The following is a 19,256-nucleotide window of genomic DNA, read 5'->3' as shown; positions in this document are numbered from 1 at the left end:
TCATCATGAACCAAAAACAATCTGACCCATTCCCCCACTGTAGTAGACTGCCCTGTATGCTCAATCGTGCCAACGTCCAATTAAAATGCTATTTTGTGATTAGTAACACTGTATAATCAAACTCTCCAGACTATCTCTCCGACAACATCCATATTTCAGAGCATGATCCACATTTAGATATCAGAGGAGATGCAGGGCACCTACATTTACACAGGCAACTGAAGAGCTCACTGTTGACCCATGAACATGCTTTAGTGTTGGTACTTTGATCATGGTACACCAAGAAGAGAGTCAGGCGCTTGTCAACTGATTTACTTACAGTGCTGAGATAAGTTGCTGCTTGCAGTTGTCACAATCTTGGAGTCCGCATGGCTTGGCCGAGTTGGTGAGTGCGAAGGAATGTGGGCTTTTGGTATCGATACTGCATCAAATTTTGTAGGAGGAGTAGTTGTTGTTGTGGACTTCACTGTGCTACTTGTGATTGTAGTGGAAGTAGTGGAGGTAGGTTTACCGGTGGTGGAAGTGGTAGGAGCAACAGTTGTGGTGGTAATGGCTGTAGTCACAGTAGTAGTTGTAGTAGGCACAGTCGTGACAACTGGAACTGTCGCTGATGCACCTGAACAGTTAGAAAAGAAACATTATATTTTCAATTACTATTTGTGTAAAAAAAACAAGGTAATCATACATCTGCCAAAGCCTCTGTTCCTGTGTCTATAACTTGAATTTATGAGACTTGAAGCCAGCCGTGGCCCACCTGTTCGGGCAGAGGGGTCATGCCCCATCACCTTTTTCTGGAGAAGAAGCATATCTGCAAGGCTGAGCAAAGGTCAGACTGACACTCTTCTTGCTCGGGTCAGGCAGCCAGGAGCTGGACATGTGCTAAATGCGCAGGCTCCTGGCTGCCGGAGCTGAACTTTGCCAGGCTAAGGATTCGACAGGCTTGTCGGCGTGACCTCCTACCCTGGCGAAAGTGCCTTGAGGCCCTTCCCTCATGACGAAGAGGGAGTGTCACTGATTGCCTCGAACCTGGGCGCTTTACCTTTAAGCCCCAAAGTGTCCAGGGCAGAGCGTCAATCAGTGACACCGTCACACAGTGGGGTGGGGTCAGCAGTCTCACTAACCCCATCCCACTCTGTGACGAGGGAGGTACTGCTGCCTAAATCCCAACCCTCCTGCGACGTCTGAGTCTGGGAGACGCAGGGCAGGTAAGGTTTATGTTTTTTAATGTTTGGTTCGTGTGTATGTATAAATGCATGAATTTGTTGTGAGTGTTGTGAATAGGGGTGTGTGTGTGTGTGTGCGTGCGTGTTTGTGAATGCATGGGTGTGAGTGATTGAGTGTATATGTGTGCGTGTGTGGCCGCCCCCCTCCCTGCTAGAATCACCGGCTGCCACAGCTTGAAATTCATCTGCGTAATGTACATGCTCAAGTGCACTCTTAATATCTCAAATCAATATTTTGCTGTCTTTCTCCACATTTCTCTCTTTTCCTTGTAAACCAAATTGCTTCCTAATGTATTCATTCATGAAACGTTACTGGAGAATATTGGAAGCATATTAGAATTATGGTTTCTTTTTTTTTACAGCATCTTCCTCACATTACAAAAACCCTCTAGCATCTCTTGGGCGTCTCTCCCACTAAACCTTAGTCTAAAAGGAGGAATTACTTGTACAAATACATGCGCACTGAATCACAATTAGTATGATCTATTGTAGGCACTTTACCATTTTCTAAATGTATCCCTCAACGACAGAATCCTCCAGAGAATGCCTGGCCCGATGAATGAAAGGGCGAAATTGGCTGTGTCCTCTGAAGAAAAGCTGCACCCCAGTCACTGCCTAGACAAAATTCAACCCTTCGTCATCAATAAACAACTGGACAGGTGATAGCACATGATTCCTTAGAGGGTAGATCACTACTGGGGCCTCTATCTTTGCCATTTGGTATATTTGACTTACTACAGAATATGCAAAACTCTGAACCAATAATGCGATTAAGATTGACAGCAAACAAGCAACCTGCCAGGATCCTGGATGGCCAGTCTAAGGCGGGACTGCAGAACATGCATAATGGATTACTGCTGGTCACATGCTGCTGGGCGCTTGCAAATGACACCAGGCATGTCAAAGATGACATTCATTCAAATTCATCTAGTGCACAGTACATTGCCTTCCAGAACAGGCAGCTTTGCACAGGTTTGAAATGCTTGCAGTTCCCTTCTGAAAATACACTCCTACTTACTGTTCATACCCAGAAGCTAAAGCAATCCACTGGGAGGTGAGGAATTGAGCTTCCTTTTTTAGGTCTAGCCTTCCACACAGCAAAGCAATCTCATTGCAAAAGACCTATTGTGGCTTTATCAAGTACTTACAGGGACTTGCAGCCCGCCTATTGCTCATCATTGGTTGGCCTTATTGTCACTCTTATTTGTTTACATATAGTTCAATGGCTTTCCTTGTCCCAGCTTGCCCCTCTCCTGGACCACAGCCTTTTAACTATCTCTCTGACAGGCTGGCTTCTATCCTGCTTCTGCTCACTTTTAGGGGCCTATTATTTCTGTTCGCTTTCTCACCAGTTTTCTTCTCAAACCCTGCAAAATACCTGCCCTCATGCGCTCTGTGTTGCTGCCTCCCTCAGAGTGCAAGCTCTCTCTCGTGTGCTTCTCTCCCATCACACTCCCTGCCTCCTGTGCCCACTCACACTTTTGCACTACTTATTTTCCATTTTTTAAAAAGAACTCAGCACTGGATAGAAAAACAGGGTTGGTTCTCAGCGAGTCTGATGACGTGGGTCTGGTGGGCAAATATGCCTTGCATGATTAGCATCAGTTTAGGATGGGATTCAGATTCCAGGACTTGTGCCTCCCCAACTCTACCGGCCTTCTCACTTCCCTGAAGAGCCATAGGTAGATGTCCGGCTTTGGTCTACTAGTCTAAGATATTAGGGAAGAGTCTTTAAGCCTCCAGTGCTGTGGCTGTGGGTGCAGGATGTCAGTGTGAACCAGCAGGACTAGGTAAAAGAGATACTTGTATCCAGGCAACAGCGCACAATTCACCGAAGTACTGCAGATAACTGTTAGGGTTTAAGGAAGACATGCACACTCTTGAGCAGCCAGGAACACTCAAGGGGGCGCTCATCTGGCCATAAGCATTATTCTTCTGTCTCAAAAGCCCCGCCCTCTCGTACCCATCTCTTTCCTTAAAAGCACTACTTGACCAATTAAAACGAGAGACGCACTTTAATTTGAAAACATGAGCCAAGATGTACTTAACATATACAACACATTATTTTGGACATGGTTCTATATATTACCCCCGAGATGTCCATACATTGATACTGTTATGCGTCTGGTGACATTTAAAACCTACTCGGCTACAGTCCTGTGGTTTTATAATATCACCCAAACGCCTTTAAATAATTTATAGCCTTGTTATACCTAGTTTATCCGGTCAATAACAACGGACAGCTGTGCGTTGCAAAGCGATCAGTCCAACAAGCCGCTCTGGTGGCACAATAACCGCTGCCGCAGATGATGGAACGTCGCCAACCTCACAAGAGAGATTTACACTGAGAACAGCTGCTTCTTCTTGCGACCAGCAGTAATGAAGTGCCGTCCAGTTAAAAAGGGAACAGTCCGCGCCAACCAACAAGTCCCGGTGACATGTTTACAAGCCATAAAACCCGGTGACAACTGCGTGGATTGCCCTATTTGCTTGAATAGGATGATCAATACTTCTTCTCAATAATTAGAGCAATTTATTGCCAACGTCCCCTGCGCTCTGCTTTCCACTTCTCCCCACCACTGGCCTGCTATCGGTCTCCAAGCTTCCTATTCACTTAGGTCAATTAGAGGTAGTAGCTGGTGAATGCTCTTACTTGACTCTGGCAGGGTCCTTGCCAACCTGAGACTCAAGGGTCAAGAGGTCAGCGGCAAGAAAAGAACAGAGCTCAGAGACTCTCATTTAACTTATCCAAATTCTACTTCTTGTCCTTCCTCGAAGTCCTCAACGGGAAGCTGCTGGGGGTCAATGGGTGGGACAAGGCATCAATCCTGTAGTATCTTCAGCAATTAAAGGCTGTAGGATGTATTTTCTGCTACTTTTGGTTCTTTGGTGAATTAACTTCCATGGGCATTAAGAAGAGGAGCAGCTTCCAGGCCCAAAAGCCTGTTCCCATATCTTTTGACCCACATCTGCAACCCCCATCCAAGTCTTCAGGAAATCACAACTAACTTCCCAACATGAGTGATTTATCTGAGGGCATGGGCTCATGACTGACCAACTGCTTTACTTCAGCACTGTAGAGCAGGGTTCACCAAAGTCGGTCCTGGCGGGCCGGATCCAAGCCAGATTTTTAAGAAAGCGACATTTATCTAAATTGCGATATGCTAAATATCCTGGACCGACTTAGGAGAACTCTGCTGTAGATGGTCGGATACAGAAGCAGGAGAGATACAACAGAAATGGCTCATGCGGCAGGACGGTAGCAAGGCCATCTCAGTTTAGAAGACTCTCGGGGATGGCGTTTAAGACTCAGCACCAGCAGACTCCAGGAAACATAGTGTTTTTAATTACTGACCTGGTTCTAGACTTGAATATCGGCTGCTGAGCCTTCATTATTGCATGTCTTTTAAGCACCACTTTGCAGCAATGCACACTTACACAATCCAAATAAGTTGTTTAAGCCTGGTACAGGGTGAAGAAAGCAAATATAACAAAAAGACCGGGGCAAACATTACTTAACGAAGGTCTGGTGAGCAGAGCAAAGCTTACTGTTCAGGTGTAGTCCTTGTAATATGTGCACTGAGCAGAACAGGTGCATGTAGTCTGCATGTGGCGCAAGGTCCAAGCTGAGTGTGCTCTGAGTGACCGGAGAGACACCTGCAAACTGGCTGTGGAAAGAGCCTGATGTGAAAGTGGCGTGCTACGAATGTTTAGAAGCAGATCGGACAGGCGCTATGTTTGCCTTTTTCTTGCGAATATTCAATGTCTCCATATATTGCTGCTATACCTATTTATGGAATGTTTTTATCATCTGTACTCTTATGGCCGTAACTGCCCGAATAAAGTTTTTAGTTCTCCATTTATTCTCCTTGTCCACACTTATCCTTTCTCACGGAATCCACATGAAACATATATAACCGAGGCTCAGTGGGCTGTACACCTTCAAGGTACTGACAGCCCTTTGCCTGTAGGGATCCACCCAGGGAGAAGGAGCAGCTTAGAACACGAGAGAGAGGAGAAGGCGAATACACTCTCACCATCACCTTGCTTGTCTGTCATGACTTCTCTCGTCCTGCCTTTCAGATATTGAACCACTACAAAAGACCTCTAGTTGGAAAGTCTTGGACACAGATAGGTTGCTAATTATCTAAAATAATTGAGTTTCTTCAATGAAATGGTATCCATGTAAAAATCTTCAGCAACAGGAAATTCTCAAAACTCTTTCATCAGTGGTTCATTTGTAAAAACAAAATTAAGTGCGGGGCTCTCGTCAGGAGGCAGCTTGACCCAGTCCATTTCTCCTGTTAGCACCGACTAAAACAGAACCGACTACTAACCATGAAAGGGGGGGAAGAGAATGTGGCGTAATGGTCAGAGCTGCAGACTTAAGAGCTGGGGAACCAGGTTTGAGTCGCAGCGTGGGCTCAATATCCTGTGATTCTGGGCAAATCACGTAATCTCCCCGTAAATGAATGTATCCTTAACTGGTGCTCATGAAAAGTGCTGGTGTTGATGATTAAGTGCCGATGTTGGGCAGTGGAAACCACTAGCTCAAATTAAGCACTGTCTTGCATTTGTAAATCACTGCAACACATAACTTCCAAGAACAAAAACAAAACAATCTCAGTTCCTTTGGGCGTTCCCGCCTTGCTGTTCAGCCTGCATTATTGATGATGGGGGTAGAAGTGGTTTGTACTGTGCAGCTGTGAAGATGTGTTCTTTAGTCTGCTTTCTTGTCTGCTGGTCCCTTGCTACTGCGCTCCCGCCTTACAAGACATGGGAAGAGCACTAACAATTGTGGACGGCTGCGGTTTCAGCATTCTTTTTTGTAACTCTGGTTTATTGATGTTTTTAATACAGAGGCGAACAAAAACAGCAGCCATTTCACAGAATCTCAAACTTGATTTGATTTTGATTTGAGATTGTATTTATAAAGCGCAGCTATCACTCCGCAAGGAGTATCTTGGCGCTGACGTCATACGATGGTGAAAGAACAAGAAATTGACTTACTGAGAGTGATTAGATCAGGGCAAAACAACAGTCGTCCGAAATACCATAGATCCAGGTTTTGAGATCTTTCCTGAATGAGGGTTCAGTATTACAAAGTTTGATCTGGGCTGGCAGTTTATTCCATGCTCTGGCACCCAAAAAGGCTAGGGTTCTTGCGCCTTTGAGTTTATATCTAAAGTTGGGTAATTTAAGAAGATTTGCCGAGGAAGATCTGAGTGGCCTAGTAGTGGTATATGGAGTGAAACGTGCCGCCAAAAATTTGGGACCAAGCTTCATCTTTGCCCTAAATGTAACAAGAAGAATTTTAAAAAGAATTCTTTTGGGGACTGGAAGCCAATAGAGTTTATTCAAGGCGGCAGATGCTGAGGACTTTCTGGGGAGTTTAAGTACCAGGCGGGCTGCAGCATGTTGTACCACCTGGAACTTCTTTAAAACTGATCTATTAACTCCAGCCAGAAGTCCGTTACAGTAGTCCATGCGAGAGAGTATCAGGTCCACTGCTACGGACTTTCTGGCAGACAGAGGGAGAAACTTGAAGAATTTTTTTAGGGTTTTAATTAGGCCAAAGCACATTCCTGCGACTGCTTTGGTATGGGGAAGAAAAGAGAGGGAGTTATCAAATTGGACTCCTAGGTTCCTGGCTACCTTCACAACCTCAGGAGGTGGGGTTGCTCCATCGGGCCACCACTTAGACGGGTGGAAAGAGGTGTCCATCCCTATGGGAAGAATCTCTGTTTTGTCCGTATTACACTTCAAATGATTAGTAGACATCCATTGAAGGACCGCGGTCAAACAGACTTTGAATTTCATTTCAGCTTGCGTGGAGTCGTTCTCCAAAGAGATAATCATTTGAGTATCATCTGCGTATGACAGGACCTCAATCCCGAATGATCTAATCAGAGTGATGAGAGGAGCCATATAGACATTAAAAAGTAATGGGCTTAGGGAAGATCCCTGGGGAACTCCTGCTGAAATGGGTCGTTCGGAAGAGAGGAAAGGACCAAGGGTATCAGCCTGTCTCCGAGAGGCCAGGAAGGATTGAATCCATCTCAGCACCATACCTGAGATGCCGCTGCATTCGAGACGCCTCAAAAGAATGTCATGAGAGATTGTGTCGAATGTAGCTGACAAATCCAACAGAATCAGGACCCCCCTCCTGCCTCTATCTGCAATCATTTTCAGGGAATCGGAAACTTCAATAAGGGCTGACTCTGTAGAATGTTTGGGCCGGAATCCCGCTTGGCATGGATGAAGAATATGTTGCTCTTCCAGAAATTTTGTGAGCTCCTTTAAAACAAAAGTTTCCGTGATTTTACCCAAAATTGGTAGAAGTGAGATAGGGCGAAGATTTGAGAGCACAGCTGGATCAATATATATATATTTGTTTTAAGTGGTTTAACCAGTGCCAACTTCCAGTCAGCTGGGACAACGCCCGTACTGAGAGACGAATTGACAATTTGATTAATCATGGGGTTTGCTACCTCTGACAGTTTGTGAAGGACTGATGGAGGACCGGCATCCAACGGAGACCCAGATTTACATTTTTCCATAGCCATGAGAGTCATATCTAGCGATACAGATGTAAATGTAGAGATAGAGGCTAAGCTACTCGTCGGGAGGGGATCGGGGTTGGAGTTGCCGGCTGGAAAATCTTTCTGAATTTTGAGGATTTTTTCCTCGAAGAACAGGGAGATCTGATCACATAATGACTGAGAGGCAGGCAGCTCTCTTTGCTCCGCCATTGGTGTAGTAAACTCGCAGTACCGGGTACAGCTTTGTATAAGACAGTTCTAGGATCCAACCAAGAATCAACAGAGTTTGAGAATTTTAAGAAGCTGAATGTTAAATAGCTTCTTTGAGGAGTCCTACAACTGTTGGGAACCCATTATTTGAAGTTTATACATGCCAAGAGATCGAGCAACATCATCACTGATCCAGTTTATTTACTTTTTTCCCCCCAACTTATTTTTCATTACACTTTGTGTGTGGGTCCTTTGCATCTGAACTGGAGAGCATGGACCTTTGTATCTTAAAACCGGATTGACACATATCAGATTACTGGACGTGCCTACCTCTCTAGCAAACCATACAAGAGGTTGGTCAGGCGGGTGAGAGATCCTTCTACAACACGCTTCAGGCTAGCTGCCATTAATGCAGCAGGTGCAGTGCATCAGGGCCCTGAGGGGCCCACTGAATTCTGAGAATTGCTGTATTCATGACCTCAACAGAAGTCACAAGAAGTGCTGGGGCCAAATGTTTGCTCAGAGGCCCACTACCGGCTCTATCAAAGGTCAGGGTGCCGAATACCAAGGCTGTCTATTCTTGATTCCACCTCATGCCTCTTTAACCAGTCACCAAACACTCCAAGTCTCTTTTTCTCAATCTTGGTGGTTCTCTTTCATCCCGGCTCTCTCCAATTGTCACTATTTTTCCGTCTTTTTCCTGCTCCTTCTTTTGCACTTTTGTGCTTTTCTCCCTCTTTCTCAGGATTAGTGTCTGTTTAGGAAAATTAAGTGCTCCTTCCAAAAAATGAGTGCTGGGGGGGCCCACCTGAAACCACTGGCTGAAACTAAGCACTGCACTTCTTGCTTCTCTATTACCAAAAGGAACCTGCATACACAAGTACACTCTGCTCTATTTTTGAAGTCCAGGCAAATTCAGCACTCGACTAGTCCAAATGACGCACAATTGTCTCATCCCTATACCATACATGCCACCAGAACCGATTCAGGTGGGAGACTCCCGATTTTTAAAGCCAAAAGTTGCCTTGCTTTGGCTTCTCCCGCCTGAAATTGCCTCGTCTTCAATAGAGGTCAATGGGGGAAATACATTCTCCCAATTAGTATTTTTTAAATCTCCCCTTGGCGTCCCCCAAGGATTGTCTCTCAGCCCCACCATCTTCAACATGTACATGATCTCCCTGGCCAACACCGTCAGATCGCACGTACTTAACATCATCTCCTACGCCGACGACACCCAGCTCGTCCTCTCACTGTCAGAAGACCCCTCCACCGCCAGAGCCAACTTCCAGAGGTGTATGATGAACGTTGCCAACTTGATGAAGGACAAGCTCAACATAAACAAGACGGAAGTCATCATCTTTGGGAACAACACCTCGCCATGGAATGACGCATAGTGGCTGCTCAACTCGGCCCATCCCCACCCCGACAGACCATGCCTGCAACCTCCGCATCATCTTGGACAGCAAGCTATCTGTGAATAAACAGGTCAACACATTCTCATCCGCCTGCTTCCACACCCTGCGCATGCTCCGCAAGATCTTCAGTCAACACCAGAAGGACCGTGGCGCAGACCCTGGTCATCAGCAGGCCGCACTACAGAAACTCGCTTTACGTAGGAATGAGCGGACGCCTCCTGAAGAGACTACAGACAATACGAAATTCAACGGTCAGACTCCTCCTTGACCTCCCCAGACAAATCTACATAACACCCCACCTCAAGAAGCTACACTGGCTCCCGGTCCTGGAGAGATGCCAGTTCAAGATTTTGACTCACACATACCAAGCTCGGCACAACGAAGGACCAGCAGACATCAACAAGTGCATGAGCTTCCACCAACCGACCAGAAACCTACGACCCCCTCCCTCTTGCTTGCAGACACCTCCCGGATCCAGTGAGGCAACATCGGAGGACGCTCCTGCTCACACACTTGGCAGTCCGAGCTTGGAGCGACCTTCCCCTGCACCTCAGGACCGCCTCATGCTTCCAGCAATTCAGGACCGGACTCAAGACCTGTCTGTGCCAATGAACAGATCACCACGAAGCAGTTAGCAACTCCAGCACCTTGAGATCCTCACGGATAATTTGCTGTGCTTTACAAATCCTTGACTGACTTTCCTTTTCTAGAATATTTACATGTATGCTACACTGAATAGTGCTCTGAAGCAGCTGCAGAGTACTAAAAGCACTATATAAAGACCTTTCAACAAACACATGAATAAATAAACATGCAAATAAATAAAAACATACAAAATAAATATTCGTGACCGCGCTGCCTTCAGGGACAAATGACCCACCCACTGAGTTATGGACCATCACACAAACCCAACTCTTCTGTTACACTCAAATGTGACAGTTTTATAGCAATGGATCAAAAGAAAGTGATTAGTACAAGTTTAATCTGATATTCAATACATTTATGTGAACCCATTTGTAAACCTTGCGCGTGGCACTTTCTGATTATTGTATAATGTGTGTTTAAGCTGCTTGTTTTGCAAGCTAGAGACCCTGTCAACAAAACTATAAGCAGCGTGGTAATTTACGTTAATGAATGCTAATGTAGCCATACGAGGCTATGCCGGTGCTCCACAAGTTGGAGGTAAATATAAAAAAACGTAAGGATGAGCCAAGGAGGAATGTATTTGAATCTCTCTGTTTGGAGGAATTCCTGAAATGTTAATGTTTAATTCACTCTAATGCTAATGTAGACGTAATGTTATCTTTTAATTAAAATATGTTCTGAAACACAATAAAAGATAACTGGTCTTTAAGTATGAATGAACGCTGAAAGTACAAACACATTTTACCACTGCAATTAAAATATCATTCACACACAAACAGTCTTGCTAGCTGGGGGGGGATGGAAAACAGCCCGAAGGAGACTAACGGAAGTAAACATGCAATGACCTTTACCTTTTTGGCACTTCCTCATGTCGGGGGCAAGCTCCAGCCCATCGGGGCATGCGCACGTGTACTTGGGCGAATGGAGCGAGATCTGAGGTGCAGGGAGACAGAGGTATTCGCAGCCGCCATTTTCTTGCGATCCCGATAGGCACGAGTCAGGCGCTGCTCAAAATACCAATACCACATAGTCAGATTATTGATATTTTTAATTGAAAAACGTAGTTGACTAGAATAAAATTGCTCGCTCATGAGACGTTGACATCCCGAATAACAGTTGAACTATATAACATATTGACCAAAGTTCAAAAGTATGAATTTTTTCATAGGAAAGTAAAGATACCTCTCTCGCAGTGCACTCATGCAGAAAGACCTCTCACACTTCACTTGCACAGGTACGCCTATCGTCCTGCACAATATAAAAACACTTTTCCATACATGCCAACATTTTAGAAGAGGAAAGTGGGAGACTTTGTAAGAAGAATCAGGAAATTGTTTTTCTCCCATTGACTTCTATTGAGGCCTGAATCGGGTCTATTGTCATGTATGGGACTTGAATGAGTGATGCTGCAGGATCGGATGTGAAAAATGCAGATACGAGAAAGCAATACATGGCAGACAGATAGTGCGTGACAAAAATGTTGTGCATTGGCCTGCAGGAGCTGGTTACTGGCAGTGAATACTACGAGTCCCACCACATCAGTGAGTCCCGGCTGAAGCCCTCCGAAGAATTGGGTTTATGAATGCAGGAATCAAGAGGCGGGAGACTAGTTTTGAAATCAGTAGTCTCCCACCTGTATCGGGAGGGTTGGCATGTATGCTTTTCTGTCTGCACTCATACAAAAGCACTCCTTCTACACTCACATCGGTACACCTCTCATGCTGCACTCACGAGGGCCCACCTCTCACTTTGTTCTCACACAAACACATTACTCACCCTTCGCTCAGTCAGGCGCACCACTTACCCTTCACTCAGACAGGCTCACCACTTACCCATTACTCGTCAGGCTCACCACTTACCCGTCACTCTGTCAGGCTCATCACTTACCCTTCATTCACTCAGGCTCACCACTTACCCTTCAGGCTGACAGGCACACCACTTACCATTGACTCAGATTGGCACTCGCTCACCTGGGCACACAACTCAGCCTATACTTACATTGGCCAACTCTCAGATTGAGCTAATAAAGGTAGATCTTTTCTCTTGCACTCATATGGGTACACCACTCATACTGCACTCACAAAGGCACACTACTCTCACAAACACACCATTCACCCACATTCACATGGACAAACCTTTCTCCGTTCTCTTGCACAGGTACAGTGCTTGCCTTGCACTCATACGAGCACACCCTTCCACGAGCACTCATCCAGACACATATCGATCAACTCTCAAATGGGCTCATTGCTTACCCTGTGCTCACACAGGCTCAGCAATCACCCTGCACTCAGAAGGGCACACTGCTCACCATGCACTTACACAGGCGGACCGCTCACTCCTCCGTCAGACAGGTCCATGGGTCCCATTCTGGTAGACACTGCTCACACAGACAAACCGTTCACACTTTTGCTTTTCATTTGGATTGCTCTTCTGTTTAAATGCTCCTGGACAACCTTTAAACAGGATGTTTTCCATAAAGACAGGCTCTTTTGGTCGATGGTGGATAATTTGCATACCCTTTGCATTCTCAATGTGTTATTTACTTCAATATTTTAGGGGGCAAAAATAAAATACAACACAAGGGATTATTTTGTCAGTCCTTCTAGAAAATTGGAAGAGTAGCCTACTTTGCACACGTGCTTTTTGGGCGGCAAACGGTTGCAGAAGACCTTCATTAGCAAATCTGTCATTTCAAATATAGGTATTTCCAAAGAACCCTTTTAAAAGTCTTTTCCATTCCAAGAGAAGAGGCTGGAATAGAGTATAAGGAATCTGCCACTTGATGGGTGAAAGAACAAAAAACCCTGATCTTGTTGACCTTATGGACAGATCAGAGAACACAAATTTACAAAACACCCTTAATACTAAAAGTGAATTACTGGCACCTTTTAAGAGACCATCCATCATATACCCATGAGAGAGTGTGTGGTTGTGCAGGTCAAGCAAGAATAAAGGGTAGAGAGGGATTTTGAAAAGGACAGTAATCTTCATCCTTTGATGACTTGATGCAACTGTCTAGGTTTATGAATCACAACATCTTACTCTTTAATTTGTGTCGTAAAGCATCACCTGTGCGAACTACAGTCAAATATTTTAAACTAATTCCTTTCTCCACGCGTCAACAATGGAAAAATCACAGCTTAGGAAATACTCTAAAATGTGTTGATACTAAGGAGGGGAGGAATGTTAATAGTAACTCTGATGCTTGCCTCCAGGTTGCTTCAGTTCATGTAGGATCACAATGCCATGAGGGTTATTCAAATTTTCTGCCACGATGGAGATTTCCAGTCCACTCAACCTGTTAGCACTGAAGATTGCTTCGTTCTCGAGGTCAGTCCAAAAGACTTTATCCTGCAGATTGAAATAGACACACCGTCAAAAGTGACCACTAATGTGCCCCATCAATATATATGGCAAGGACTGACCTACAATAGGAACAATACAGAAAACCATTAAGCACAAAAAAAACCTATGTCTCTGTAAAATCAAGTTATTACATGTATTCCCTTACCAATCAAAACAGGAAGAAGTGACCTTCAATCAAACATCTACATTTTCTTTTTAGGGGTGGGCGTAACTTGTGAAGTGCAATCACATGGAATTCCCCCAAAAATCAGCAAGAATACGTAGAATTAAGTGAAAAGAGTAATTCTGCATTTAGCGCCATTTTCTTAATGCAAAAATGGCCACCCATGTCCAAAATGGACGCAAGGATGCTTTTTGCTCTAAGAAATAGCGCTGAATGCAACAGAACATGAACAGCAAGAGTGGGCTGCTGCTTGCACTTGCTAAATGTGCCTTTTTGGTAGGATTTCCCCCCAACTTACTCCCGGCATTTGGCACTAGTTTCTAAGCGCAAAATGTGCCTTCGGTCTAAAATGGACGTGAGGATGTATTTTGTGCTAAGAAATAGCTCTAAATGCGAAAGAATACGAATAGCGAGCACTAGCAGCTTCTCGCACTCGCTAAATTTGTTCTCGCTGTAGAATGTTTCCCCCCAAATTACTTTTACTCATAATTGCGTTATTATCAGTAATTTCATGTTAAAGAGTAATATCATTAATTCCACGTTAAAGTGTAATGTGGCATTACCAAATTGACTCGGATTACTCCTGCGTAGGTGAAATTCTGCCCAGGCCTACATTGGGATGACTGACCGCTGTGTTTGCGTATATTTTAGATTGAACTTTTCCTCTGTACGTCAGCTGGAAACATACTGACTTGTTCTTTTGAGACGACCATCTTGTGACCTGCTTCGCAAGTATATGCACAGTAGGATCTGTGCAAGTCCTATATGCAGTTCTCCTCTTCCCTAAAATTAATTCTATAAATTGAGGGCAGTCTACAGTAGCCACAGCCTATGCTTGCTGAGTTTGGGTTCATGAACTTTGCTTGTAAGTCCCTCTTTGGTGCTTGTACGCATAACACTTAAAAAGTGTTTTTTAATGTAATGTTCATCGAAGGATTGGTCAAAGCATGTTCATCGAAGGATTGGTCAAAGTGGAGACATTTGCCGAAGGGGAACTGCTGGTGTTATCCAGAAAAGGGAAATATTCGATGCCAGATATAAGTTTCTGCATTCTCTGTTAACCAATCCCCTAGACTCATTCTTGGAGGGGGGACATGAGGAGCAGGACTGAACTACAGAAAAAAGACAATTGTAAAGGATCAGGAATGAAGGCAGAAAAGGTTATTTGGTCAGAACCTTCTGGCTTCAGGATAGCAAAACAGGAATATGATCAAACGCAGTAGCATTTTATATTCACCATCCGAAACCCAGGTCTTGTTAGGAGTTTCAGAACCTTGTAGTGTAATGTGTCAGTGATTGAACTGTAAGGTGTGTAGTGGTCAAAGACACATGGGCCATTGCAGATGATGTGGTGACATACTGTATTCATGGGAATGCAGTATATTTCCATGAGTGTATGACCCTAAAGCAAAGTACTTGAAGTCTTGCTGAATTTAAAAAGATAAAACCTTTAAGTAATAAACTATTTGATATTTAAAATGAAAAACCCTTGCTTAAGAACAGGTGCAGACTTTGAGTGTGGATGAAGATGCGCTGGAAGAGCCATATTCCAAGGTTCGTTCGTGTGACAAAGGAGCGCGTGTAAGCATCCAAGATAATACGTTTTGTTCCTCCAATTAAAACCCACAGTCTTCACTCGTGCTTCATATACTTGGACCTAATGTTCATACAACAGCCTATGTCCGAGTTATATCATGGCAAAATATCTCACTCGGTTATTACTATTAAGACCATATCCATGCATAATTATTGCACGTCTTCAACAAACTGTCTACTATTACATATGCAAGGTTTAATATATTTCCATATAACTCATGTCTTGAAATGATTGCAAGATGGGGAATATATTTATTTACTGTGGATTTTTAGGATGCTGCATTTCGCCTCGGTTTCTCTTTGCCGTAATGTTTGGAAAGGAGACATCTTGGTTTCTTCGAATTCGCAACATAGTTACAAAACAAAATATTTAGCTTCAAGCCAACGTATTTTGCAACAAGTCACTGACAGAACATGCTAATGTGTGTTTGGCATGATTTGCCATTGCAACAGGTAATCCATGCTGTATTTACAATTCCGAGAGTGAATTTGTAAAATGTGGGCCTAGGATGTGTGACTCTGCCATCAGATCACCTGTATGAAGCATGCAACAAGCATGACCTTTTGCATTGTACTGTTTCAGTTAGCTGCATGGGCATGCCATGCACTTAACTTTTAGTGCGCGTAGGGCAAGAACTTGCGCCATGTGCTGTGATTGCTAGATATATGGGCAATGGGCGCGCAGATCATGGACTGTGTTGTAGATGATGCCATTAGTAATGTCATACATAATTTTATAAGTAATGTAATTGATCACATCAGGCATATTGCCTTATTTTAGTTTCTAAGCAGCGCATGAGTTTAGGTTTCGTAGGTAGCCATAACTGGTGAAATTCAGGGTTTTAAGGGTTAGTTTAATCGTAACCTTATTTCAACTTCAAAAACCTTCAGGAAATTGTAAAGGGGTTTATAGTGTATGCTTTAGTAAGTAAGCACAATATACCACTAACAAAAAGAAATCAGTACCATTCTTGAATTTTTATAATTCTTGAATTTTATAATGCTAGCCTTTGTCCACACACACGGGACATGTCCTGCACGTGTGGGTATGTACTGTGGCCACGGTGCATTAAGCATGCTTGTAGAGTGAACTCTGTTGTCATGTAATCTGGGTGCTTTTGCAGGCTACGTGAACAATATGCTTGCCATGCTGGGACTGGGTACAAGGCATCATATATGGCCATTACCTGCGATCAGTGTCCATAGCTGCACTGCCCGCTGGTATGAGTTACGTCTGTGTCCTGCAGGAAGTGGGTGCCAGGCATACCTGCAGATCTGCCCTATGCCCAGTGTCATGTTGGAAGCACCCACAAGGCATAACCTGTAGTCTGCCCCGTGTGCCCAGTTCCCATGTTTGAAGCACCTATAAGGCAGCCATATCCTCTAAACACTAATTACATCAGATTTACATTTAGGGCATTGCCTGTTGCCTTTCCCTGTGCTAGGAGGGCATGACCTTTGGCCTAGTCCTCTGCTCAGCACCAAGTTCTCCAGATACTGAAGCAAGACTTGACTTTTGAACTTGCTTGGTCCCGGGCACCAATTTCTACAACACCCATAGGGTAAGGACTGTTGACATGTCTTGCAGGTACCAGGAACAAGCAATGGCTGGCATCTATGCCCTGTGACAAGTGAATCCATGCCCCAAGAACCAATATGACTCGGCCTGTCACCATGTCCTCTTTCTGCTTCTCCTGACCTGTGGATACTGGTCACTAGGTATTCCTCAAATCCACGCTGTGCCCCCAGTGTCCAGAAATACAGTAACAATATGGATATGTCCTGCCTACACTGGGCACATGGGATGACCAAAGACCTCTCACTCTAGCTAGTGCTGTGCACACAGTATGCAATGCTATGGTCTGCACCAACATCCTCTGCCTTGTACTTCGAAAACACTGCACATGTGCATTCCCAATGTCCACAGTAACCATAGGCTGCAACAATTCTTAGCATCCACCTCCCTGACTGCAGTGCATATAGGGCATGGCCTCTAGAATGAAAGCGTGGCCCAAAATGTGTTTATTGGTCTGCTAATCAGACAATTGTTTTTTCTTCAAAGTAATTGTGAACCCTCGAGGGTATGTCCTGGTTCCCCATCAAGGTGGAGTGTCTGCCTTCTCTCGCCCTGACTTGTATCCTCACATTCTGTTTTTCTAACCTAGGCTCTTGAAGCTCATTTGAGGCTTGCAAACTAAAGATATCTGCCAGAGCAAAAAGGCTCAACCTCTGACATTCCATCACATGGCCAGCTCTGATACAAAATTCGAATAGTGTAACCAGATGACTAACCCAAAGGTCTTATTTATAATTGTTTTGCCTTTTTTAGGTCTCGAGTAGACAGCGCATTCGCGGTCTCTTCGAGGCATTTTGTTTACAGTTAGTTTGATTGGAACCCTCCCATTACTTACCAATGGTGGGCTTCAAACCCGCTCTAAATTGCTTGCTTTGTTCTGATCAGTTCTGCGGTCGGCACTTCCCTCTTCTTGGATGGCCCAAGTACTTGTGCCCTTACAGTGCTCAAACTTTTTCAGATCTATTTTTTCTTTTGTTGAGCCACTCAACAGAGTGCATCTTTCAGTGCTCGATTTGTAAAATAATAACTGCCAGGGCCCTGACCAGGAGGCCACTGCAGCCTGCACCACCCACTACCTCGTCATCACTGCCAATGCAGGTACCAAAACAACTACCAAACATCTCTCTCGCCAGCAAGTGCGACAGTTCAGATTATTCCAGGTCCCCAAAGCTAAAGGAATGGCTGGAGAGGCAGGTATTAGTATTGTATTATGCATATTGTTTTCATAAACAACTGTTGCTCAGCTCATCTCTAAATTAGATGAGCAGTGCCACCATGTGGCAGAGTGTCATAAATGTGTTGATGACTAAGTGCTGGTGCCGAGTACCGGAAACCACTGGCTCAAATTAAGCACTGGCGTCTTTCCTAGCTGGCTCTGTCATTTGCTTGTTGTTTTAGGCTGTCCATCTTGACTTCGTCTCGTGAGTACTCCTTATCTGTAAACAGGCCTTTAATTCTTGATCTTATCTTGTCTCATTTTCTGTGCTTTCAAAGACAGAGGTCAAATTTCAGGCTTTTTATTCCGAGGGAACTTGGTGTTTACTTTTCTTTTGCTGACTTCAAAGTGAGCGAATTTATGTGACAATCCATCCTGTTGAGCCCCCATGCGAGAAGACAGTCAGTAGAATGTTTTCTGTTCTAGCACACAACAAAAATCAACAGTGCTGAAATTTCAGAATACACCAGAATGAGAACAGGAGAAATGAAACATTCTTTTTTGTAATTCTAAAGTGTGGTGGAAACAAATATTTTAATACAAACAAAACAGATCACTTGGTGATGACAGTCCCACACATTGTCATTTGTGCTTAGTAAAACTGTCTGTGCAAATGTAATGGCCATTTTCAATTGGAAACGTGTTGTCTGAAATGGCAGTGCTCTATCACACCATGCATACTCCACACTACACCACTCCATTTTACACTAGTCCTCTCTACAACACTCTACACCATTTCACTCTACAACACTCTGCTCCACTCTATGCCATTCCACTCCACTGTAAGACACTCTATGACACGGCTCGCCACTCCACACCTCTCCACTCTGCGCCCCTCCACTCCACTCCACTCCACTCCACACCACTCCAATCCACTCCATTCCATTCTACCCCACTCCACTCCAATATACCCTACTCTACTTCACTACAATTTACCCCACTCCACTCCACCCTAATATACCATACTCTAATCCATCCAGTATACTCCATTCCAATGTATCCCACTCCACTCTAATCTACCCCCACTCTACTCTAATCCAATCCAATCTACCCCACTCTACTCCAAGCCAATCTACCCCCCTCTAATCCAATCTACCCCACGTCACTCTACCCCAAACTCCCCTACTGCACTCTACCCTACTCTAATCCACCTAATCCACCCAATCTATCCAACTCTACTCCACTCTATCTCACTCCAATCTACCACACTCCCCTCCAATCTAAACCACTACAGTTTAGCCCAATCTACTCCACTGTAATCTACTTCACTTCAGTCGGCTCCACTATACCCCACTCCAACCTAC

At 44.4% G+C, this 19,256-nt stretch overlaps 1 protein-coding gene across 3 annotated transcripts in view; it reads right to left on the bottom strand.

Annotated features, from left to right (window-relative positions):
- Nucleotides 1–19,256, bottom strand: part of LRP8 (LDL receptor related protein 8) — a 1,041,819-nt gene that overhangs the window by 112,636 nt on the left and 909,927 nt on the right. For all 3 annotated transcript variants that reach the window (XM_085602589.1, XM_085602587.1, XM_085602588.1), the window contains 3 exons: nt 13,245–13,386; nt 10,887–11,039; nt 320–616 (listed from right to left, as the gene is read on the bottom strand). In XM_085602589.1, the coding sequence (XP_085458715.1) occupies nt 320–616; nt 10,887–11,039; nt 13,245–13,386 (592 nt within the window). The remainder of the gene's footprint in view (nt 1–319; nt 617–10,886; nt 11,040–13,244; nt 13,387–19,256) is intronic.

This window comes from Triturus cristatus, chromosome 4_2 (genome assembly GCF_964204655.1).
Source record: "Triturus cristatus chromosome 4_2, aTriCri1.1, whole genome shotgun sequence".
NCBI classification, from domain to species: domain Eukaryota; kingdom Metazoa; phylum Chordata; class Amphibia; order Caudata; family Salamandridae; genus Triturus; species Triturus cristatus.
Note: the sequence above shows the minus strand (reverse complement) of the source record. Positions and strands in the feature narration are given on the sequence as shown.